Here is a 26,777-nt window from a genome sequence, read left to right as displayed (position 1 = left end):
CTTTAGCGTTCATCTTCGATTGGTTGGCTTATGAATATTAATGAGCTACTGATTATCACTTGGTAAACGCCCCGCATGTATTATAACAATGAGGCTAAATAAAATTTACTTTTTTATCTATCAGAATATAACAAGATGGGACTAATGCTTTGCATGTTTTGCCTGATCCAGTTGTTTTCGTAAATTGACTAATCTCTTTATCCCACTATGGCGACGGGTTGCATCATGAATAATAATCAGCTCCTGCTGGCTTTGCTTGGTAACCTTTCTCAAGCGTTCTTATGAATATTAGGGTGGCAGTTGCTTATGAATATTAATTAACAAGAAGAACCATCCAATAGGACTCTTGGAGCGACACGGAGTACGTTAATATTTATGACCCAAGTCGGCGTAGAGGAGGTCATGTATACGTACGAGGCCGACGTCCGTATTTTTACCTTGAACCAGGAAGTAACGTCTAACAACAGTCCGTAGACATTTGGAGAACACAACAATGGGCTGACTGAGGAGAATCTAAACAAAAAAATGGAGAAGTATTTTGTACTGTGCCTTTTACTGTATGCTACCGCTGGCTGTTTTGCTGACGGTGAGTCTCTGAAGTGATAGGCGTCTCTTGGGGTTAACGTTATATATTTAAGCATTTAATATGATGTATGTCGACAAATGAATGCGATTTGACCATGCTAGTCTTTTTTCAGGCATTTAATTAAATCGCTTTAATTTATTTGCATTATACTAAACTAGCAAGCTTATCTCATTCAGTGTTACAACATACAGCATAAGTTTAGTAAGTTACACATATTTACTCTGCTGGGTTGTATGTCGTTAATTGTGATATACGTTATCATGTTTACGTTATAAAATGTCAGTAAATATACTAGTCATACATGAATTAGGAGATTATCAAGCCATTTGGGGTTGTTTACATCTGACGCAACCGTGACGTCACGCTCTCTTCCTAGACCTCACTTACTTGAACGGGTTTTACTCCAAAACGCCTCAGAGGTTGTCCAAATACAGCTGGTTCGGGAATGTTCGGCTCCATCACTTCAGGGTACCGGAGGATGCGGTGCTCGTGCGGTGGCTGCTCACGGTCTCACGGGGATCCGGACTCAACTGTGGCAACCAAAACATCACTGTGTATGTATATGCTGCTGAATTCATGACAACAAACTACCTGACAAATCTTGTCGTCAATCCTAGTTGTAAGAGCAATAAATAACTTGACTTCTAGCTGATCATTTGGAAATGTGGCAAAAGATAGATTTTACTGATGAATTATCTGTTGAACTGCATCCCAATCATCACAAATACTGCAGAAGACTTATTGGAACCCGTTTGGACCCAAGATTCTCAGAGAAATCAGTCAAGTTTGGTGAAGGAAAAGTCATGGTTGGGGGTTAAATTTAGTATGGGGCGTGCAAGAGATCTGCAGAGTGGATGGCAACATCAACAGACTGAGGTATTAAGACATTTGTGCTGCCCGTTTTCTTACAAACTACAGAAGATTGCAGGATAGCGCTCCTTCTCATACTTCAGCCTCCACATCAAAGTTCCTGAAAGCAAAGAAGGTCAAGGTGCTCCATGATTGGCCAGCCCAGTAACCAGATATGAACATTATTGAGCATGTCTGGGGTAAAATGAAGGAGGAGGCATTGAAGATGAATGCAAAGAATCTCGATAAACTCTGGGAGTCATGCAAGAACACTTTCTTTGCCATTCCAGATGACTTTATTAATAAGTTATTTGAGTCATTGCAGAGATGTATGGATGCAGTCCTCCAAGCTCATGGGAGTCATACACAATATTAATTCTTTTTCCACAGCACCATGACTTGAAGATTTGTGTCTAAGCAAAGTCAGACCTTGCTGTCCTAATTAAATAATTAAAAATCAAAGCATGTTCATATTTTATTTTGGTAAAATAAGCATAATCTAGAGGCCTTTGCCCTTCATAAAATCCACTTCTGATACCAAATGATCCATTAGAAGTCAAGTTATTATTTGTTGTTCCTAAAACTTGGATAGGCAACAAGACCTTTGTCAGGTAGTGTACATCTTTAAATAATACATAAACAGTGCTGGGTGGAATACTTACAAATTGTAACATTAGTTTTATTACTATTTACACTGGATACAAAATGGTTGTTAGTGTTAACATAATCTATGTCACTCTATTTGCATTTTGGATTGCTTTTAGGTTGGGGTTTATCAAATCTGTTTAGACTTTAAGCAATAAATGTACTGTATTAATAAAAAAAACAGGGTTCATACAGTCATGGAAAACCTGGAAAAGTCATGAAATTTCGACATGGCATTTTCCTGGCCTGGAAAAGTTTTGGAAAATCAGAAAAACCCATAAAGTTTTGGAAAAGTCATGTAAAACAGATATTTAAATACTTGAATATAGGTTTAGTTGTCTGTACTACTTTTCTGTTTTTGGCCAATCACATACTCTTACTTTATTAGTGCGGTGAAAGCATTATCTAAATTAATTTGACATACATTTTAATATACATTTAAATTAAATCGATTATTTTGCGTTTCATGAGATGCTTTAATAAATTTGAACAGACATTGTTTTTCTTTTTACGATGCATATGTAGACATTGCACGAAAGTCTTAAAAAAGTTATGAATTTGAGTTGTAAAAATGTGTATGAACCCTGAAAACCTCACTGTGAATGTATGCTGAATGTACGGCAACAAACATGCATCTTTGAAAAAATCCATAAGCATTGCTGGGTGAAATACTTACAAATTGTAACATCAGTTGTATTACTGTTTACACTGGATAAAAATGGTTGTTTACGTAATCTTGGTCACTCAATTTGAATATATAAATATTGCATTCATAACCCTTAAAGCAGGACATTCTCTGAGCTGGCATAAAAAAGGTTATAATTAAATGAATAGTATTTTATTTGCTTACCTGCATGTCAGTGTAACCATTACCTAATATTAGGAGTGTAAAAATATGAATGTGTTATTACCTAATATTTTTAAAGAGGTTTGGATGAAAAAACCTTTAGGGGGTTAACAGTTGCTTAATATCACAATATCATAATTATTAGTTTCATACAGTCAAATTGCTTGAGAAGTTATGTTCCCACAAAATTAGAAACATAAATCCCTAATTAATGTACACAACTTTTACGTGGTCATTCTATTTTACGTAGTCCAGATTGAAAACAATACGGCACGCTGTAGGATTTTAATAAGTGAGAAAATAATTAAAATCATGCGAGTGGAATATATGTAGTCATGTAATCCATACAAGAGTAACTGTAAAGTGGTATTAAAAATTGGCATAAACAGTTAATAAATAACACAGGATTTTAGGACTTATTCCTTCATTCATTTTCTTGATCCGGGGTCGCCACAGCAGAATGAACCGCCAAGTTATCCAGCAAGTTTTTACGCAGCGGATGCCCTTCCAGCCGTAACCCATCTCTGGGAAACTTCCACACACACATCTTCACACACACAGTCATACACTACGGACAATTTAGCCTACCCAATTCACCTGTACCACATGTCTTTGAGCTGTGGGGGAAACCGGAGCACCCGGAAGAAACCCACGCGAAGGCAGGGAAAACATGCAAACTCCACACTGAAATGCCAACTGAGCCGAGGTTCGAACCAGCGACCTTCTTGCTGTGAGGTGACAGCACTACCTACTGCGCCACTGCCTCACCCATTTTAGGACCTATTAGTTACTATTTATCACCAGTGGTTAATAGCGTACATAGTTATTAGTTTCATACACGGTCAAATTTTTTTAGAAGTTGGCCACAGATTCAGAAACATGGATCCCTAATTAGATTATGTGAATTTTACCTGGCTATTCTATTTTATTAATGTAATCCAAATGAAATTGATATGGTACGCCGTAAGATTTTTAGAAAGGAAAATATAAATATATTATGATTAGTTTTTAGTTGTGATTAAAACTTTTTTTTTTTTTGGTCAGAAATTACAGTATGCTACTCTGAAAGCAGGGAATGTTGTTGGTTTTAAAAAGTCACTAAAGTTTCCAATAGTTTGTAAATATTTCATCATCTTTTTGACACAATATTGTATTACAACATTGATAATTTAATGTGCCCTTTTGTTATGATCTCCTTGGAGGCTGTTATTAGAGATCTCTGCTAGGAGACTACTGAATACAGAAGATTCTGTTCATTCTCTTGAGAAAGCCCAAGATTATTGTCTACTGTGTCAATACCAGGAGACTAAAACACATAAACAAATAGTTCATCAAACTATTTTACTGGTTCTTTAACCCCAAGTCACCCCAGATGGACTTTTTCATTATACTGCAGATTGTTATACTGTAAAAGTAGATAAAAGCATGCAAATAAATAGCCAAGTAGTGATTTCTTTATAATTGCTTGGCTTCACATTGACATTTGTTCATCTTGCTTCCATTAACAGGCACTTTAGGGCAGGAGCGCCCCCAGTAATTAACCCTATTCAAACAGCCTTTCCGAACTCTACATCAGCTTCTCTTGCTCATAATTTGACGCTGATTGTTCCCAGTGGACAAAGTTCTAATGTGACACTGTTCAATGTGACGCACCCCAAACCAGGAGACTGGTTCCTCGCTGCACACCTGCCTAAGGACGACGGCAAGATTGAGCAGCAGGTATGTTTTTGGTGTCTTATGCCTGTTAATAGTGTTTGTTTGATTTTTCTCGGTTAAAAACGACATGCTTTGTAAAAATAAGTGTTATTTCTTGTCATTAAATTATTTATTTTATTTTTATCGCTCTGTTTTTGATGACACATTGGCTGTTTCTCAATTCCAAGAATGCAGAGAACGGACTTGCGTTCTCGTGGAGAGTGGTCTTGCCAGGTTAACTCGGAAGAACAAACTAGGAAGACCGCAAGAAAACAGAACATGTCCTTCGAGAAATGAGATGCTGCATTTTCCCTGATAATCACATGACCTTCACGCATTTTTGACAGAAAATTATTTCAACTTTACAGCATTCATACAATGATTTTTTGTTTTTCCCTTTTGCAAAATATATATTTAACATGCACAAAAACCCTACGAATATACTTTGCGCAATAGAAAATAAAAAAAATGTTTATTACTAATGTCAGCAAATAAACACCTTAATGTGTTTATGCCCTTATTAAGTTTTATATTGTGAATGTTTACTTTCACCGTCTCATTTAGGGAAACTCCTGAGATAATAAAGAGGTATAAAATGCTCCGCTTCCCACCTCCTTTATTCAGACACAATGACTTCTGGGACTTCTCGAGCGAGTTCAGTACTCCAGTCGGCATTAATGCATCCCGCATGTGTTCTTGATATCGAGGAAGTTTCACACGTCCTCCGTTCTTGCAGTTTTGAGTTTTGGAACTGAACTTCGACGGTCGATGATGACGTTACACAAGGACGCAAGATCTCTGAAGAACACATACTGAGAAACAGCCATTGTCTTGTTTTAAAGTCCACATCAAATTTGATTTAATTTAATTTGATTGCAATGGTTTTTATGCACAAAGAGCATATATACATATAGAATATTAAAAATATATATATTTAAAATAATATCATTGGTGTTGGGTTAAAAAATATATATCTTACTTAAAAAATGCAAAAATAACATACTTTCACGTTACTTAAAAGGTAACACATTTAGGTACTTAAAAATTGATTTAGGATTACGTGGATTTTAATGTGTTACTTATTGATTTATGTAATAAAACAATATGTGATATGTAATATTGATGTAATCACTGTTCTCACATTATTGATGTGATATAACATTTCACTTAAAAAAAATAATTTTTCTGTCATATATTTATGTAATGATCATACAAAAATATTTTTTCCTGATCTAATTAAGTGTAAATCAGTTTAAAAAAAAAACTGCAAAGATTTAGCTCTTAAAAACTACGAATGACTGAAAACCAAGGCAGATATTTAATTTTTTATGCTCTGCTGTCATTTTACTCACTTGTTTACTCTTGTCATTAGTATTTATATTTAGTATTTACTCTTTGTTCTGAAGAACTTGGTTCACCTTTGGCCTCGGGCTAGCCAATAGCATAACAGCACGTACTTGCGAGGCAGGTAATGTATAAAAATAGTATGGCCCTGTCTGATTGGTCAAATTTGGATAAACAACTTATGTATGCAAAACCCAAATGCGTGTCACTAAAAATAGATTTAATTTTTCACACAGCCATATAATATTATCACAACCGTAATAAACACAGAACATAGAATTGTCTTTTTCTGAGAAAACAAAAGCTTCAAATGAAAATATTTTAATTAGTAATTTGTAAAAAATGTTACCAAACCTTTACAGAATAAAACAAATATTATATTACTTATTATATTCATTCATTCATTTTGCTTCAGCTTAGTCACTTATTTTTCAGGGGTCACCACAGCCGAATGAACCGCCAACTATTCCAGCATATGTTTTACGCAGTGGATGCCCTTCCAGCTGCAACCCACTATTAGGAAACACTCGCATTCACACCCACACACACATACACTAAGGCCAATTTTTGTTTAGTCAGTTCACTTATACCTCATGTCTTTTGACTTGTCGGGGAAACCGGAGGAAACCTAAACATGAGGAGAACATGCAAACTCCACACAGAAATGGCAACTGACCCAGCCAGGACTCGAACCAGCGACCTTATTGCTGTGAGGAAACAATGCTAACCACTGAGCCACCGTGCCACCCATATTATTTAATATAAAATATTAATATAATATGTAGCGATTTTTTTTTCCTCATACAAAAGGAATGTTAGTAAATGAAGGGATTACATGTTGCTTTCTGTTTTAGGGACTGCCGTCTTGCTCGTACTTATTCCAGGCGCAGATGTTTTCAAGAAGAGCCTCTGACCTGCCAATCCTGCAGTACAACATTCCTCTCTCTCAAACACTTACTGCATCTCCAGCTCTTTTTAAGTATGCTGTCTGTTTGTGGATCAGTAACATTTCTAGAATTCTTCTATTATTACAATTACCAATGTCTGTTTTAATATAGAAGTCAGAATTATTAGCCCTCCTGTTAAATTTGAATTCTTTTATATTTTTTCTACAAGTTCTGTTTAACGGAGAGAAGACTTTTTCAACACATTTGTAAACACAACAGTTATTATAACTAATTTCTAATAACTGATTTATTTTATCTTTGCCATGATGACAGTACATAATATTTTTACTAGATATTTTTCAAGATAGTAGTATTCAGCTTAAAGTGCAATTTAAGGCTTAACTAGGTTGCATAGGTTAACTAGGCGAGTTAAGGTAATTAGGCAAGTCATAGAATGACAATTGAACAAAAAAATTAGCTTAAGGGGGCTAATATAATTGGCCTTAAAATGTTTTGTAAAAAATGATGAAACTGCTTTTATTCCAGCAAGAATAAAACAAATAAGACTTTTTCCAGAAAAAAAAAAATATTATTGAAAATACTGTCAAAATGTTCAAATATCACCTGAGAAATATTTGAAAAAGAATGCACATTTCAGAGGAGGGCTAACAACTTTAATATTTACATATTAAAAAATGTATTTATGTTATGGCATACATAAATTATTCCAGTTTATAGCATCACATGATCCCTCAGAAATTGGATTACAAAAGGAAAAATGCTAAATGTCTTCTCATATAAATTCTAAAGTATTTTGATTTGGTTTGTAGGGTTTTTGTTCCCGAATTTTCCTCCAGTTTGGATGTTTTCATCTCAAATTGTTCTGCAAATGTGGGAAATGATTGCGGGCTCTCGATCACTGTTGGCTCCAGCACTTTGCGGCAGGGTTCAGAGGTGAAACAGAACTGTTCAGGCTTAAAGATCTGCCACGCATCTGTTCTCATTCCCCCATGGAACACCTGGTTACTGGTTACCGTTGAGACCAATCAACCAAACACCTCAGTACCTTTCTACATCGCTGCCAATGTCACAGGTCTGTTTTAACTTTACTACACTCCCACACTTCTTGAATTTCAGAAAATATGGATTCAAGTTTTGGAAAGTACTTAAAAACAAACACAGGTCCTTAAAATGGTTGAATTAAATTTGAAATGAAATTAGTTTTTCGTGTTATTTCAACAATTGTCATGCCACTGTCAAAAACAGAATGAAAATACAAAAAATCTTAATTTAAAAATCTTAAATTGCAATCTTGTACAAGAACTATGACAAATAAAGCATATTTGTTTTATAAAAAATTCAGAAACCAGTTTTATAATATATATCACCAGAATATTACATCATTTTTCAGACATTTTTAATGTAAATATTAAGTGTAAGTAAAATCTTAAGTACAGTAAGGACTTTCATGGCACTACATAGAGCGGGGGAAATAAGTATTGAACACTATTTTTCTCAGAAAACATATTTCTAAAGGTGCTGCTGACAAGTTTTCACCCAATGTTAAAAACTCTAAATATGCTCTAAAAAACTCTAAAAAAATCTATATATGCAAAGAAAACAAACCTAATTCTTTTACAAATAAAGTTATGTGTAATAAAATGAAATGATGCAAGGAAAAAGTCTTGAACACATGAAGAAAGGGAGGTGTAAAGGCAGCGAAAGCCCAGACAGCAGCTGAAATCTCTTAGTATTTATTCAGCAACGCTCTGCCCTTCCTCATTGTAAATAAATATCAGCTGCTTCAGACCAACATCTATGATGAAACCAGGACGGACATTTCAGCAACACAATGATCCAAAACACAGCCAAGGAAGCTCTCAAATGTAGAATGGCCCAGCAAATCACCTGACTCGAATCCAATAGAGAATGCAAAATAAAGATCAGATTTGATATACAAGACCCACAGAACCGTTTTTGGATCTGAGCAATGCAAGTGACTCTGTATGAGAGGTGTCTTTAAGCTGCCATCACCAAAAAAAAGCCTTTTAAATGAAATATTAAATACATTTCAGTAGTTCAGTACTTTCTCCTTGTGTCATTCCGTTGTTATTATACATAAGTCATTTTTCAGATGTTTTTTTCTGTTTTGTTTTGTTTATTTTTATAATTGTATTGTTTGGGTTTTTACCAAAATCTGGTTCAATGGCATATCAATAGCTCCTTTAGAAATGTTATTTCCAGGAATAAGCATAATGTGTTCAATACTTATTTCCCCAACTGTATGCTGAGGTGTGAATTACAAAGGTGCTTGATTTGAAATTAACAGTGCTTTAAAAAGTTCTTGAATTGACTCTTTATGAAAGATTGGTAACACTGAATGCTTTTTTCCCCAGTTTTTACTCGACTTTTAAATGTCTTTCTCTCTCTTTTTCTTCAAACACATAGTTGGTTGTAAACCCCTGAGCTCCTCTTCAGATTTCAATGCTGCAGCCTTCATTCGTACCATCATTGCTCCACAAAGCAACAGCTCAGGTGTTTTCGGTAACTCGTCTACTTCAGCAAAGAACCAGTCAGGCCTTCGTTCTAACAGCTCTGAGCCAATGTGCATGAGAAGCCCGTCAGTGTTCAGAGATGAGCAGGACGTACTTTCTTTTCGATACATTGTGTCCGGCAACAACCTCACTGTGACCTCTGACCTTCCAACTGTGCTCGCACTCGAACACTCACCTGGAGACAGTGGAGGCACACTTGTTGTACAGCTCCAGCTTAATACTGTAAGTGTAATAACATTTCTGCTTCTTCATATATTATTGTAAAAAATGAACTGTTAGTACCTATTGAACATATCAATAAGTCTGTTGTAACATTATAAATATTCATGTAATGAATTCTTGCTCACTAAAACTGTAATTTTATTTTATAAATAATTGACTGATCCTAATCGTTTGGTAGTATAATAAATAGTTAAATAATCAATAGTTTAATTTAATTAAATCACTTTTATTTATTATTAAATTTGATTTAATTTATTATTTTATTTTATTTATTTTATTTATTATTTATTTTTTATACATTTTATTTAGTTTTATTCAATATTTTATTTTAGTGATTTTATTTAATTTTGTATTTATTATTATTTTTTATTTATTATTATTCTTTTTTATTTATTTTATTTTATGTTATTTATTATTTCATTTTATTTCATTTATAATTTTATTAATTTATTTAAAATTTTAAAATTTTTAATTTTATTAATTTTATTTCATTTTATTTTATTTATTATTTTATTTAGTTAATTTTATTTGATTTTATTTTATTTAGTATTTTATTATTTTTTTATTTTATTAATTTTATTTTATTTCATTTTATTTTATTTATTACTTTAATTTATTTTTATTTCATTAAATATTTTGTTTTATTAATGTAATTTATTATATTATTTAATTTTATTTATTATTTATTTTATTTTGAATGAAATATGAAACGGGCATTAAAATTTCCTTTGTTACAAAACGGAATGAATCATAACTTATGATATGCTACCAAAACTTTTGGATAAAATGAAGAGTTCAGATGCAAAATTTTCTACTAAAAGTGCCATCTGGAATTGTCTTCTACAACAAGCATTTTTCTCAGCCACTTATGTTTATGTTCAGCTATTTCATGCTTAAAGCGATAATAGTAATCTATTCTTGGCCATATAAGTGCAATCACTGATTCTAGACACAGAAGCCTGAGAAATATGCTCATTTTAGAAGATAAATCCAGATGGCACTTGGAGGTTTTTGCATCTGAACTCTTCAAATATAGATAGAAATGGATCTATTCATGTGGTTTACTTTGTATCTATCTCCCAATCATTCTAAGTATATACTGGATTTGGTATGTTTTTTTTGCATCATTATTGAAATATATGCTTAATGTTTTTACATTTTCATCTGTTTGTGGCAAAGAGTTCTCTGATTGGTGGATTTGCTCGTGTGAAAGCATGTCTCACACCTTCTGCTCCTGTGCTTCAACTCAACCGCAGCCAGACTTGTGCTACAGGTTTGTGATGCATTCACATTTGTGCTACACACACTTACTATTGTCTTACATGCCATATTTGAATTTGTGTTTCGTGTTTTTATGTGCATGTAGGATTTGCCCAGGGTTACACTCTGAATGTGAGCAGCAGTGAATCAAATGCACTCTTGAGGATTCCCTTCCCAGATGCAGAAAATTGGTACCTCAGCCTTCAGACCGTGTGCAATGACAGGTCAGTTGTGTGACAACCGTTCTATCAATTTCAAAGTATTGAGCAACGGCTCTGAATGCTTTTGTACATGTGATTTTTCAGGTTTTTATTTTTTATACATTTGCAACAATTTTCACAGAATCATTATGGGGTATTGTCTGTAGATCTTTAAGGAAATATGTGAATTTAATTTATTTTGGAATAAGACTGTACCATAAAAATGTGGAAAAAGTGAAGCGCTATGAATACTTTCCGGATGCACTGTATGATGTGCATAAGTAATATGACAAATTAAGCATATAAACAAGTCAGTATTGAAAGTGGAGGTTGACAGCATGGTGTATTAAATCAAATACATGATAATAAAAAAGAAAAATGTGAGAGAGAGAGAGAGAGAGAGAGAGAGAGAAAAGGGAAAATATATTAAAGTCAGTAAAGGCTAAGTTCTTCAAACTTGTGGTTTTACTTCAAGAAATGGTTGTATGCTTGTGCTATATTAGCACTAGTATCTGATTGTTTGTGTGAATCATATCTTAATTTGAATACAAGTAAAACGGTTTGTATGTTTCTCTCACAATCATTGACAGTTACCCATCATCCTGATGTGTTTGTTAAAGGAGAAAAGCTCAGGGTTGTCTCTGATTTTAAATATTTAGGTTAAATTTTAGATTCACAATTAACATTCCCAAAGCATGCCAAGAAGTTTATTAAAATTGTTAAATTTAATCTGGCCAACTTCAGGCATATACGACCTTATTTGATTAATGAAGCAGCAAAACTTTTTTTGCACTCCATGATTTTTTCTCATATTGCATATTGTCTTACTAGTTGGTCACACGCTAGTGTAACACATTTAAAATCAGTTAAATCACTTTATAAACAGGCACTTAAAGTATTTAATCAGACGTCTATTAGGTATCATCACTGTAATATAATACAAAAACATTATTTTTTAAACTTCGATAGTGTGAAATATTTGGCTGATGCTTGTATGATTTTTTAAATTTTAAATGGATATGCTCCACCTCCATTATGTGAGTTTGTGACACACAAGAACAATAACGGTCAAGCAACACGATCTGTTACCAGGGGAGACTGTGCTGTGCAGACGTACAGCTTTTGCACGATCAGCCTTCTCAGTTAGAGCCAGTCATTTTTGGAACACACTTCTGATTGACTTAGGGCGTGTTACAAATTCTTCAACTTTTAAATACAAGTTAAAGAAAAGGCTAAAAGCAAGTCAAGTTTGTAATCATGTGTAATTCTTTTGTCTAGCATTTTAAGAAATACTTATTACATGTTTTTATGCCTTTTGTCATATGTAACTTTACTGTTTTTGTATGTGTGATGATGTGTTTTTTTATTTTAGGTTCCCTTTTAAAATCTGGCAGGGGGCAACAGATAAATATTAGCCCTTGTGGCTAACTCTGGCTAAAACTTACAGTTTTACTGTTTATTAATGAGCATTGTCCCTGTTAAATAAAATAAATTCAAAATTAGTACTCAACTGGAAGGTACAGACTAAAAGGGCAACCATTCAGTCTGCAGTCACTGCTTTCAATCTGTTAGAACCAGATGTTAGAATACTTTCAAAGTGTTTAACAAGTCTAAAACTGCACCTAGAAGTGCTTGAAAAGAGCTTAAATTTGATTTTGAAAAAGGTGTAAGAACCATGGTCTGCATTAAAGCAGCTTATGAGCATTACTTACACTTGTATTGTCTTTCCAGTGTTGACTGCACGAATGCATCGGCTACAGTGAGTGCATCTGTGAGTGTTAGCGCCTGCATTGATGAGTGCGGGCCGTACGGAGAGTGCAGACTTCTGCGCACATACAACTACCTTTACGGTGCTTGTGTGTGCAAAGCAGGTAAACCTACATAAACTCACCAACCAATGGACAGAAACATAATTGATGCTGAGATGTGCATTTGGTTGTTTGTTTGTGTGCTTTTGATCAATGACAGGATGGCAGGGATGGGGTTGTACGGATGGAGTGTCTGCGCTCTCGTACTCTCGACAGATGACTGCAGCTCTGCTTCTCACCCTCAGTAACTTTTTCTTCATCCCACCCATCATCGTAGCACTTTACAGAGGATACCTCATCGAGGCTGCCATCTACTTATTTACCATGTTTTTTTCCACGGTGTGTTTTAACTTTACAGCTTTCTGTTTATCTTTCTGTTTATCCACTGTTAAAGGCAGGGGTTCCCATTCTTTTCAGCCTGCGACCCCCAAAATAACAATGCCAGTGACACACGACTCAAGTTTGTAATCATGTGTAATTCTTTTGATTACAAATGATTTATTAATTTGTTTAATTTAATATTAACCTCACATAATTAGACTGGTGGTGTTTTTAGCACAAGTATATTCTTGGTTTAATTTTGGAGACCGCCACTCAGAGATCAACCTCAATATTCAGTTGTGGCCTCCTGTATTAATTTTTAATGTATTCGATTGCCATAAAGGTGTCAGAAAGTTAAACCTGGTGCTATAAAATCAATCTGCTGCAGCTGACGCTATTGCTGTGTTGTTAATCTTATATAACACACAATCCTATGAAAAGTTTTAAAAGACTGATGGGTTTTAATTTGCGTGTTGTTGCTTTTTTATGTAACTATTGACCACTATTTTTATCTTCTATGGGTTATGGATAAAATATGGTCATTCTAATTGATTTATCACTTTTGGAACTCACCAAGCGACCCCCTGTCATTGTCCTGCGAATCCCACTTTGGGAACCACTGTATTAGCCATCCTCTGAAATTTTAATTTGTTTTTATTCTCTCAAGCTCCCATTTTATATTATAATTAAAAAATGTGTATAATTTTCACAATAATTCTAATAAGTAATAATTAGGGCCAGATAGAATCTGCGGACATTTTTTGCTATCTTGCTGAGAATTTTGTACAAAAAAATCTGCATTTATGCAGAATTATTTTGAGAGTATCATAAATAAAAACTTAATATATTAAATAAAAAAATTACACATTTTTAACTTTTATTTAATGTTAACAATGCAAATCCAATCAGACCCTATATTTGGTAAACAAAGCTAGTCTCTTATATAATATATCTACTAAATATATCTACTAAAAGACTGTATTGTAAATAAATCATATGAGCATTTTCATATTAATCAATAATGCTACTGAAATGCCTTAAAAAACTAAATAAATTGAAATATTAATTTAAAATACATTTATAATAATATTGACCTCAAAAATAATTTTAAAAATTGTATTTATTCCAGCAGATACTAAAGAAAAAAAGACTTTCTCCAGAAGAAACATATTAGAGGAAATACTGTGAAAATGTTTTTTTTTTTTTTTTTAAACATCATTTGGGAGATATTTGAAAGAGAATTAAAAATTTTAAATTTCACAGGAGGGATAATAATTTTGCTTTCAACTCTTCATCTGTCTGTTTAATCAATAATATACACATTTTTTTGTACTCATAATGATTGTGTGTTTTGCAGTTTTACCATGCGTGTGATCAGCCCGGTGTGACTGTGATGTGTATCATGGACTACGACACTCTCCAGTTCTGTGATTTCTTGGGATCTGTCGTGTCCGTCTGGGTGACCATTGTCTGCATGGCACGGCTGCAGGAGCCAATAAAATACGTAAGTACTATAGTATGCAGGGTTGCACAACATTGGAAAAATCTGACATTGTAATATTTTGTTTTGCTGCAATGTGAACATTATTTCACTTGAAGATTTAAATAGTACTGTATTCGGAAAGATTTCATAAATTTAGATTATCTGGGGTGATCAAGTCTTTTTCTCTGCAGTGCATTTGCATAAAATGTAATAAATTACAAGCATAAATAAATATGACAGAGTAAAAGTAAAAATGAAATAAATCATGCTTTATGGTTTTCTGGGGAGTCTATCAGTATTCAAATACAAAAATTGAACAATCAAACATAAAATAACATGGTCATCAAATAATTTTATGAAATAATATAAAAGTAATATTTAATAATATCTTTAATAAATAGTCTAATCCTGCGATGTGACTATTGTGGATACACACATTGCTATATGAATGCTCAAACGATATATACTTCAACCCTAATAGTATGCATGGCTTGGTTTTAAACCCGACCTATTATGCCTCTTTTATTGCCACAATGTGTCTGTAAGGTTTCAGCTCAATTTTATTATTATTATTAGTTATACTTCTTGATGTCCAGTTTTGAGTAGAGGCAAAAACACACTTTTTTTGTGTGTGTCTCCTTGCAATAAGGCGCAGCCTATTCAGCCTGGATACTCTCTGGATACTTTTATCATGTCTGCTGCATTTACGTGACATTTCAATTCATCATCATAAAGTCTATTATCTGCATTCATTTTTAAAGTTTTGTTAATTAAACTCCTGATGTAGAGCTGTCAGATGCAGTACGTCCTGTGGGGATTAAATTAAATGAAGTTTTAATCTTCAATTCAGCTTTATTTGTATAGCGCTTTTACAATGTAGATTGTGTCAAAGCAGCTTCACATAAAACATCATTGTAAATCGAATCATTGTCAATTCAGTTATTTAGAGTTTAAGTTCAGTTCAGTTTAGCTCAGTTCAGTGTGGTTTAATAATCACTACTGAGAGTCCAAACACTGAAGAGCAAATCCATTGATGCGCAGCTCTACAGATCTAGAACCATGCAAGCTAGTGGCGACAGCGGCAAGGAAAAAACTTCATCAATTGGCGAAAGTGAAGATTTAGGCCCCGTTTACACTAGTGCGTTTTAGTTTTAAAACGGCGTTTTAGAATGAAAACGATCCGCGTCCACACTTGCGTTTTACCCAGCGTTTCTGAACAGCTCTCCGTCCACACCAAAACGCTGAAAACGCACATCACGTGACCACACAGACACTCTCTGGCAAGCGCTGCAGCCTATCAACCCAGATGAGACCTCTGCTAGTCGGACTTCTCATCAAGCATCTCCCGCTGGATCTAATCTCACTATATTTATTAAACAGGATATTTCATTCATCTTGTTGTCTTTATCTAACGACATATTCCCTGACTTTGAATCTTACTTTTTCTCAGGTAACGTGTTTTGGCTGAGCGCAAAGATAAGTTAATGATTAATGAAACCACGTAGCCTATTCTGTATATTGACTGATCGCTTGCCTTTATTTCCATTAATGTATAAACTTATTGTATGTTATACTTTTATAATGGCCATTATCGATTATTAAAACTGATATTCAGCAAAAGAGAGGGTGTGTTTCGTATTTTCACTGAAATTGAAAGGAGATAGTTGTTATCGGCTCCGTTTTGTTATAAATATCCACACAGTGAAGATGACGCTCATATATGCAGCACGACGCCTCAACATTTCTGCTGTCTGTTAAGTTGTTAATATTAAAATGAAAATAGGCAGTTCCTTAAATCATGTTTACATTTTATTGTTGAGAAAGTGAAACAACGTAGCCAGGGTGATGTGAATGAAGTTATAAAGTACACTGTTCCCTTTGAAGATTTACCCGTGTCCTCGGTATAGTCTGTTTTCAATATCAAACTGAGAAGAAGAGACTGCAGCCTTGATCAAACTTGCGAAGTCTGAACTTACAAGGAGAAAATGCAGGACTGAACTGTGTGTGTTAGGCTACTTAATATTCAGGAAAAGCCCCAATCAGAGAGGTGAATGTCAGCAGCCCCGCCTCCGTTTTCAGATGTCTCCGTTTTCCATCATCCACACTGAGACGGAGCAGCAGCGTTTCAGAATGAAAACGGCGTCTCCAGCGTTTTCGAAACGCTCCGTTTTCGGCGCTCGAGAACTCCGGCGTAGTGTGGACGGTTGGCGTAACCGTAGCAAAACTTATGCGTTTTCAAACTAAAACGCACTAGTGTAAACCGGGCCTTAAATCTTCTTACTGCACATAAACTGTCAAATACACAAATAGTTATATCAGAAACATACATAAACACAGTCGGTTATGTCTAAGATTGCGAACTGCTGGAAAAGAAGCTGCATGTTAGATCAGAGTATTAAAATGACATCAGCGTAAGATACAGTACCTGATGGGGTTTTTGCTTTTAATATGAAAAGAAAAACAGAAAATCAAAGACTCACTCTTGATTAAATATCATTTAGCATTTTTAAACATGGGCCACGCAGTGGCGCATTAGGTAGTGCTGTCGCCTCACAGCAAGAAGGTCGCTGGGTCGCTGATTTGAACATTGGCTAAGTTGGCGTTTCTGTGTGGAGTTTGCCGGTTCTCCTTGTGTTCGTGTGGGTTTCCTCCGGGTGCTCCGGTTTCCCCCACAGTCCAAAGACATGCGGTACAGGTAAATTGGGTATGCTAAATTGTCTGTAGTGTGTGTAGATGTTTCCCAGAGATGGGTTGTGGCTGGAAGGGCGTCCGCTGCGTAAAAACGTGCTGAATAAGTTGGCGGTTGATTCTGTTGTGGCAACCCCGGATTGATAAAGGGACTAAGCCGACAAGAAAATGAATGAATACATTTTTAAACATGGGGCGGCATGGTGGCTTAATTAACACTGTCGCCTCGCAACAAAAAGGTTGCGGGTTCGAATCCTGGCTGGGTCAGGTGGCATTTCTGTGTGAAATTTGCATGTTCTACCCGTGTTCGTGTGGGTTTCCTTTGAGTGATCTGCTTTTCTCCACAGTCCAACACATACTGTACAGCTAAATTGGTAAACAAAATTGACCGTAGTGTAAGTGTGTGTGAATGACAGAGGACATGTGTGTTTCCCAGTACTGGGTTGTGGTTGGAAGGGCATTCCCTGCATAAAACATATGCTGAATAGTTGGTGATCGTTTTGCTGATAAATAAGAGATTAAGCAGAAGAAATATTGATGAATTAATAAATAATAGTTTTGTTTAAATTGCAAGATGCCAATGTTGCATAACAATGCACAAATCCTCAGGAATAAACATCCTAATAATCCATAATGGACACCATGGCAACACTTTTGAATTTAACTCATGGTTGAAGGCATTGATATGTTGAAATCTTGTTGTTTGTGTTTTACAGAATCTTAAATAAGTAGACACTGACTGTTTTATAACCAGTATTATTTATTTTTTTATTTATGTGTAGGTGTCTTATAAATAAATAAATAGGCTTTTATAACAAAACTAGTTGAAATGTGACAAGTACAACCTGAATTGCCCTTTAAAGCACAATTGAACAAGTGAGATGGCTTTAAATAGCACAACATGTTAAACTGGACCTACCTGTTCTTTAGAAGAAATGCTGTGTGAATGAATACTTTTATACTTTGAGAAAACAAAAGAGATTCTTTCAGTGAAAAAAATGTATGTCATCCATTATTACTGCTCCCAGGTTTCTCTTTCTGTTCTTAAGTTTCTGCAATTTTGTTTGAGTAGATTATCTTTTTGGGCCAGTAAGCACTGTTTCTGCTCTTTCAAATACCTTGGCGTTTTCTTTTGTCGTTGCAGTGTCCTAAATTTAGATAATTCCACCCAAAGGGGAAAAGGCCTGGTTGAGTGCATTAGTATTATGTTGTCTTCATGTCTAAGAGACAACTGCAAACAACAAACATTATGTGAACTTGTGTGGTTTTGATATCAAATTGTGTGCATTTAACAGAGTTTAAACTGACAATGCTTTAAAATGTTTTTTTTTTTTTTTTGCTTTCACCCACACTGCACAAAATGCTTTTATTACTTAAAGTTTGTGTTGTTTCTGATCCAAATATCTAAAAAATAATTTAATAAAGCAGCTTTTTCTAGACAAGCAAAAAAATATTGGGCTCTATTATACATCTGGCACAATAAGGCGCAAGACATGTTTGGTGTGATTTGTTGCTATTTTTAGACCAGCGTAACCCTAATTTTCACATTTTGCAACACGTTGTTTAAATGGCAAATTCATTTACTCCACTTTGTGAACTTATAGTTGTGGCAGTCTATAAAGAAGGTGTGTTAAGGTGCATTGTTGGCTTGTTGCTATTTTGAGAAAGACTGCGCCATTGACCAACTAAAAGCTGCTCTAAAGTCCAGCGCAGAGTGTGTTAGTTATGCGACTATGCATGTCTAAAAGACATATGCATCACCATTTGGGCCATAAGAATAATACATGTGTTTGGATATAACTCTATTTATTTCTTTGATGGAAATTAAAGAAGAGAGAAAGTGAAGAGGCTGAATGAAAGAGGCTTGTTCTTTATCCTTGTGCTGCAGATGGTCTGTCTGTTTTCTCGCTAGTGAAGCGTTCGTTTTTTCCACTTACAAAGTCGCCATGTAAATAGCAAATACGCCATGGTGTGACACAACTGACTATTAAAGGGAATGTAAGATAAGACTCTGATTGGTTTATTGTACGTTATATTTAAACCAACTATAACTCATTAAGAGAATAAGCACAACCCTGTTAGACTTTTTGCCACAGCGCAAACTGTATTTTTCCGTCCTTAAAATAGCAAAAGTGGATTCAGACATACCCTTAATGACTTTGCACCCTGCACTTTTGACTATGCGCCTAGATCATTAAAATAGAGCCTAAGTCTTGTTTTTAGAAATAACATGTACCAATTTATTTTTTCTTTAAAACAAGATAAATAGTCGCCATTGGGGTAAGGAAAATAATTACATTTCATAGAAAAGAAGATTATTATTAATAATCTGCCCCATGGGCAGATTATTTGTCTTTTATAAAGTAAAAATGGATTCATTTTGACTTGTTATTTCTAAAAACTAAGACAATATTTTTTGCTTGTCTAGAAAATGCTGCTTGATTTAAGAATTTGTATTTGGACTAAAAGCTATTGCAAAAGACACATTTAGTGAGGCCTGGGCGATTTGGCTTAAAATCAAAATCTTGATTAATTGAACATTTGAACTCTATTATGATTAATGAACAATTATTTAATTAGTTTATTATTATTTTAAAATCATAATTCAATTCAGGGTTCATTTCTGAATGAAGGGTGAATTACTTGATTGTAAAATAACTGAAGGAAACACACACTATCTACTATCTCTGATTATTTATTGAAGAACAACTTAAATAAAACACACATTGCCTAAAATGAACAGGTAATAGTTTAAAAAAATAAATAACTTGCACTTTTGGAAACAAAATTATTATTTTCAATGTTTTTCAAATTGAAAGTAGAAAAAAGCAGCATCTTTTCTGAAAACAGTAACTCTTGCATATCCTGTAACTAATATTTTAAACGGTGTGTCATCTGTAAACATAGTTTAATGTAAATAACCATTTTAATGCAATAGAAAATATGCTGTCTCAAAGCATCTCTGACGCAGCTTCCAATCATCATAAATGTAGTGCAAAGTAACAGAGTGGGGTCATGTGACTCCACACACAATAAGGAAAGTGATCGAAAAAAATGACCTGGAAAAATTTGAGCAATTTTAGGTTCTGAATTTCAAACACTTTATTAATCGCCCAGCCTTACTTTTAGTACATGGTTTAGTAAATAATCCTTGCTTTTTTTAATGGAAACCTCACAAATGCCTTTTAAGGACAATTGAGACTTACATCTTTTGAAAAGGACCTAATAGAACCCTTTTAAAAAGGGGTTAGACTACTTAAGCATGCCAATGCACAAAATTGTGTTGCATGTCAGTTTTAAGAGCTTGTATTCTTGTATTCCAGCTGTTGTTTATGATGGGCACTCTGGTCATTTCCATGGCGATGCAGTTGGACCGGAGGGGTCTATGGAACCTTCTGGGTCCCGTCCTGTTTGCTTTAGTCATTATGGTCACTTCTTGGGTGAGTTTGACTTTTTTCGTTACTCCAAAACATTATGTAATCATTGAGTGTTTGTTTTCTCTTTGTCTGTTTGTTTATTATTGTTAAATCAAGTATTTTATTGCATTTTAAGATCTTAACATTTTAATATTTTAAGATCATTTTAATATTTTTATCTCAATTCAATTGTTTCACTAAAATCCTCAGTTCACCTGTCAAAGTAGTTTTGAAATATTTCTTGTCCTCTTGTCCCCCGCCAGGTTTATCGAGGTGTCAAACGCCATCAGTGCTACCCTCCATTATGGCGCCGCTGGGTTTTGTTCCTGCTGCCAGGCATCGTATCCGCTCTGATTGGAGTATGTGTGTACGTCTTCGCTCAGACCGACAGCAACTACTACTACACACACTCCATATGGCATGTCATGGTGGCCACAAGCGTGGTCTTCCTCCTCCCGCCACGAGAGAAGCACGTCCCCCCTTGGGGCTGGACCAACAAAATCTGCAGCTACAGCAGGTGCAAAAATGAGAAAGTGCAGCTTTACACTGTCACCTAAACACACTGCTGTTGATATTGATGTGGAGATTCATGTGCAATTTGTACCGTTTTACAAAACCAAGCAACTAGCTTTAAGTATCACGATCAAGCTTTACATTCACCAGTATGAGTTACATGTAAGTTCACAAATACTTCTAGGAATAGTTTATGCAGAATTCATTTTTTGGTCTATTCAAACCCATAAACTAAAACAGGAGATTTTTTTTAGAAATACTGACCATTTATAAATCATTTAGGCCACTTTGATGGTGCTTTTTTAAAGAATGAACACTTCTCTTTTGTGTTTCAGAGAGAAAAAAAATACCTGCATGCTAGAGGTGTGTGATATTTGTTGTCTACAAAAGTAACTAGATTAGTGGTGGCCAACCCTGTTCCTGCAGATTTCAGTTGCTACCCATATCAAACACACCTGAACCAATTATTTAGGACCTGAAAACCACGTGATAATTACTGGCAGGTGTGTTTGATATGGGTTGCAACTGAAGTCTGCAGTAAAGTGGCTCTCCAGGAACAGGGTTGGCCACCCCTGAACTAGATTAAGGATTTACAAGCTTGATAGTTGACTTATTTGACAAAACACAAGAGTGACTTTTCATGAATATTAGTGCTTGAGAGTGCTCACAATATGATATTAAAGGGACAGTTCACGCAAAAATGAAAACTGACTCACTGTTTACTCTCCCTCAAGTGGTTCCATAGCTTTATGAGACTCTTCGTCTGTTGAACGCAAAAGAAGATATTTTGAAGAATGTGTAATGTAATGTGTATTTATATATGTGTTTGGCCATACACCCAAAGTGCTTCACAGTCATGTCTCTCCACACCACCACAAGTGTGTAGCATCCACTTGGATGATGCGATGGCAGCCTACTATAGACGGAGTGGAGAGACAGGGATAGAGCCAATTCGGTGGGTGGGGATGATTGGGAGGTCATGATGGGTAAGGGCCAAGGGAGGGAATTGGCCCGGGGTTACACCCCTATTCTTTTACGAGAAGTGCCATGGGATTTGTAATGACCACAGAGAGTCAGGACCTCGGTTAAACATCTCATCCAAAAACATGGCGCTCACTGACAATATGGTGTCCCCTTAACTTTTACTGGAGCATCAGGTCTCACAGAGACCACAGGTTGAGCGCCCTCTGTTGGCCTCACTAACACTACTTCCAAAAGCAACCTAGTTTTCCCATGTGGTCTCCCATCCAGAAACTGACCAGGCTCAGCCCGGCTTAGCTTCAGTGAGTAACCGGTTCTGGGCTGCAGGGTGATATGGCTGTGGCTATGTAAAACTGAACAATGTTAAAAACCTGTAACCATTGATTCCCATAGTAGGAAAAACACATACCATGGAAGTTGTTTATTACAGATTTTTAGCATTCTTCAAAACATCTTCTTTAGCGTTCAACATATTCCTAAAGATCTAAAACATGTAAAAGAAGAGTAAATGATGACAGAATTATAATTTTTTTATGTGAACAATCCCTTTTATCTAAATAAACAATTAAACAAACTAGAGGTTCATTTTGAGGAAGTTACAATTTATACACAATATTACCAATTTAGCAGAACATTTGTACATTCTTTGAGCAATGTTTTATGTTTCATTTCTGAATGAATCTGTGTTTTGAACTAATCACTTGAATCAGCAATGTAATTATTCGATCATAGACAGTCTCCTGCTTTGTTTCTAAATGAAGCAGCTGTTTTAAATTAATGATTCAATGAATAATCCATAATGACAGCGACTTGATGAACCCTACTGATTTTAGTAACTCATTTGTTTCATGTATCCATGAAAGACCTAAAACCAGAAAAGGTATCATGTCATATAAACACACTTTAAAAAATAATCTCACACACATAAATCCAACATAATTCTTGAGATAAATGTCACACACTCTTACTGTGTACTGTTTTGAATGACAGAATGCCAAAATTGTCATGTCTGAGTAAAATATTGCTTTAAACATGATTCCTTTACACGTTATAACTAATGTTTAAATAAACAAATTCACAGAGAACACTGACAATGAGTCAATTAACAATAGTCAAAGAGAATTGTAATGAATGTCTTTATTACGCACTTTAGCTGATATTTAGTTTATAATTAGTGAAATTAAGTATGTGAATTACACTAGAATTTTTTGAGGACAAAAAGTCATGTTATCTTCTTTAGAGGAAAAAAAAAAAAAACACTACTGATTTACTAGTTTATTCAGCCTTGTGAATCATTTGAATCCAAAAACGGGATAGATTTCTGTCTAGAAAAACAGATTAATTTTCAATTTTAAGATAAAATAATCTTTTATTTAACACTAGTGTATTAGTTTGTTATATTTATAAATACATCACACACTTTATAGGTCTGTGTTTGAGAGTGATTTCTCCTACAGTAACCAAAACTCTCTCTCTCTCACACAAACACACACACACACACACACACACACACACACACACACACACACACACACACACACACACACACACACACACACACACATATAAAGTTATTATTAGTTATTTAAAAAAAAACTTTGGGCATTTTTGTTACCACTAAGGACTGTTGTCTATATCTCTGAGCTTGTGTTTTCCTCACACACACACACACACACACACACTGGAAACTTGTAAAATAGTTCTTAATTTAATACAGCATTTTTTAATACCACTGTCAGGAATGTACAATAAAATACCTCCCTTCTGCCTCCCTAAAAAGGGTTTTTCTTTTCCTAAGACGTGCTGTTGCTTTTTCAGGAGGGAGGATGTTTTACGCTTGATTAAAACTGCGCTTGCGAACGTAATATTGCGCTTCTGTATGCCAATTTGAATGGCTGCGTCTCTTTAATAGGCTAACACAGTGTTTCTCAACCACGTTTCTGGAGGACCATCTGCTTTGCACATTTTCCTTGTCTGATTCTGATCATAAGCTCATTAGCAGAGACTGAAAGGTCTGAAATGGATGTGATAGACAAAGGAGAGATCCAAAACATGCAGTGTTGGTGCTCCACAAGGTATGTGGTTGAGAAACACTGAGCTAATGATGCGTGTGTTTGTTTGTAATTGGGAATCTTACGTATTTAAGATGACCATATGTATTGGTATACATATGTACTTCTGACCCTCAGGCCAGTTGAAACTTGAAGAGACATCTGTAGTTGTACTTTTTTGGGGTTGACATTCATACTGCGATGTCCTTTATTGCTCATATGTATGTTAAACAGTAAAAAAGGATAATTGAACTGTTATTTAATCCGATTTTTAAGGTGTTAAATTGGGGTTGAAATGTGACACAAGTATGTTTTACACGGTTTTATATTGATTTTTATATTGGAATGACAAATCACAAGTAAGTGTGAGCTAAATCAATGTTTGTGTTGGTTTTGTTTGTTATAATGTGTTAATCACACGCGCACACACACACACACACACACACAAGTTTTTTTCATATGTGATTTAGTTTTGATGTAGTATTGGTTATTATTATGACAATCCTTGTTCTTGTTTTCTTAAAGGAAGGCCTTGTAAATTGCACAAATATGCACTTGTGTTTAAAAATGAGGCAGTGCAATCAGAGAATATGTGAGGTATGTTAATGTTTTGTTGTTGTTGTTAGTCATTTTTACATGTGCTCTTGATTTTTTCCCTTTTTTTGTCTTGAAAATTGTTCTATAATCTATATGCCAATAAATGTAAACATAATTAAGTGATTCTTTATTATTTAAAGGGGTCCTGTTATGCAAAAATCACTTTTATAAGGGGTTCAATCACAGTTGTGTAGCAACAGTCTGTGAATATAACCAGCTTCTAATAGTCAAAATGGATTCATTAATTCATTGATTGACATTCTCCTGTTGTACGTGTCATCAGTGGGGGAAAGCCCCGCCCACTAGTGACGATCTCTCTCTCTTTCATTAGCATAAAAAGTTATGCTGTGTCCCAATTCGCACACTATCCATCCTAAATAGTATTAAAAAATAATACGAGTATGTCCCAAACCATGTTGAAAAGAGTATGTCAGAAGTTCCCGTATGCTCTACTATTTCCGGTAAAAATTCAAAGTGTAGAAGCGGCCATACTCTAACTGCTAATATTGCCCACAATACATTGCATGTTGGATGTGAATTCGATTAGAACTACAAACTCGAGCAAAAAGTATAAACAAACTACAAACATGATGTACGCATAAGACCAACCTTCAGGTAGAGAGGCTTCGGTAAAGTTGTTTGAATGACTGTTAAACAATATCTAGCCAACTGGAAAATATTTAAATCACATTTTCCGTTTTAAATTTCATCTGCGACATAAATGTGAACTTAAATCACAATATGTTTGGACATTAACTTCTAATTGCAGAAAGACCCAAAAGAGCTGAGAAGATTTGTCTGCATGAAAGGCTCGCGAATGGCAGATTAACCTGCTGCTTTTTCTCCAGTAAGGTTGGTAACTTAATTAAATATGAAAGAAATCTGGATGATGTGTCGAGATGATTGACAGGGGACATAACTAAGCAACATACCGATCTGTTAACGAGGAAGTAGTATGCCCAGGGTATCCACGGGGTCTTAAAAAGTATTAAAAGTTGATCAATTATGATAAAATTAAGGAACTTAAAAGGCCCTTGATCGCGTTTTTACGAGGTCTTTAATGTGGTTCAAGCGTTGTCCAAAGTGTTTTCAGTCACACTAAAGCATACCGCGCCAAACCCCAAGTGAACCGCGCTTAGGCCCACCTCTTCCAACCGGGCCAGGGCTGGCCAAATGAATCGTGCTTGAGCCTGATTCAGTGCTCTCACACTTCACAAACGATCCATAAAACGGGCCTGGGCACGATTCGGATAGCATAGTGTGAGTAGGCCCTCAAACTTTAAACAGTATAGGCTACTCTTGCACTTCATCCATTATTTTGGACATCTCATCTTCCCTTTCTGCAAAGCCCACTCTCTGCTTTTTCTCTGGTCCCCTACCATGTCCCGCTACATCCACCCACAACCCACCTGCAATTAATCATAAGGTATTTTTTTATTACCTGACCCAAAGATTATCCGCAGTGCCCGCGGATTTAACCGCCATCTGCGCATCACTATTGCATACTCTTTGGTTGCACACTCATAAGTATAAACTTTTCATTTACAAAAACAGTACATACTTTTAGAGCGTAGTATAAGTGTATGAACTGGGGCGCAACGCAGGTCTTGTTTTTGAATCTGCCACTATGCTGACACACAGGCATTTGTAGCTCCACCCTCTTTTAAAAAGAGCTTTATCTCATTTAAATTTAAAGTGACAGTCACTAAAATGCCACAATTTGTATCAAAGCCCAAATGGAGCCATTTCAGAGATTTATAAAACATCATGAGTGTGGTATTTTGTGCTTAAACTGCACATACACACTCTAGGGACACCAGAGACTTATT

General features: G+C 35.1%; 1 protein-coding gene across 2 annotated transcripts; it reads left to right on the top strand.

Moving 5' to 3' along the window:
• Positions 1-459: 459 nt before the first annotated feature.
• On the top strand, positions 460-25,067 carry pgap6 (post-glycosylphosphatidylinositol attachment to proteins 6). 2 transcript variants are annotated; one of them, XM_005170863.5, is made up of 13 exons: positions 460-586; positions 963-1,140; positions 4,436-4,646; positions 6,821-6,945; positions 7,684-7,946; positions 9,302-9,630; positions 10,810-10,903; positions 10,997-11,114; positions 12,822-12,961; positions 13,059-13,237; positions 14,577-14,723; positions 20,714-20,830; positions 21,070-25,067. In XM_005170863.5, exons 1-13 carry the CDS (start codon positions 526-528, stop codon positions 21,361-21,363), a joined length of 2,256 nt encoding a protein of 751 aa, XP_005170920.1. In that variant the 5' UTR covers positions 460-525; the 3' UTR covers positions 21,364-25,067. The 2 variants fall into 2 exon arrangements, with proteins under 2 accessions (XP_005170920.1, NP_001139040.1); NM_001145568.1 differs by lacking the exon at positions 460-586 and having other exon boundaries at positions 948-1,138; positions 9,347-9,630; positions 21,070-21,534.
• The last annotated feature ends 1,710 nt before the right edge of the window (positions 25,068-26,777 follow it).

The sequence above is a fragment of the Danio rerio genome, chromosome 1, assembly GCF_049306965.1.
Source record: "Danio rerio strain Tuebingen ecotype United States chromosome 1, GRCz12tu, whole genome shotgun sequence".
NCBI classification, from domain to species: Eukaryota; Metazoa; Chordata; class Actinopteri; order Cypriniformes; family Danionidae; genus Danio; species Danio rerio.
The sequence above is the reverse complement of the archived record's forward strand: the minus strand, read 5'-3'. Positions and strand labels throughout refer to the sequence as shown.

What these genes read in the sequence shown, in the direction of transcription:
- pgap6 (XM_005170863.5), top strand. Translation starts at nt 526, where the DNA reads ATGGAGAAGTATTTTGTACTGTGCCTTTTACTGTATGCTACCGCTGGC. An exon ending in GGCAACCAAAACATCACTGT is followed by an intron (nt 1,141 to 4,435) that starts GTATGTATATGC and finishes TTCCATTAACAG; the next exon opens with GCACTTTAGGGCAGGAGCGC. An exon ending in TACAGCTCCAGCTTAATACT is followed by an intron (nt 9,631 to 10,809) that starts GTAAGTGTAATA and finishes TTTGTGGCAAAG; the next exon opens with AGTTCTCTGATTGGTGGATT.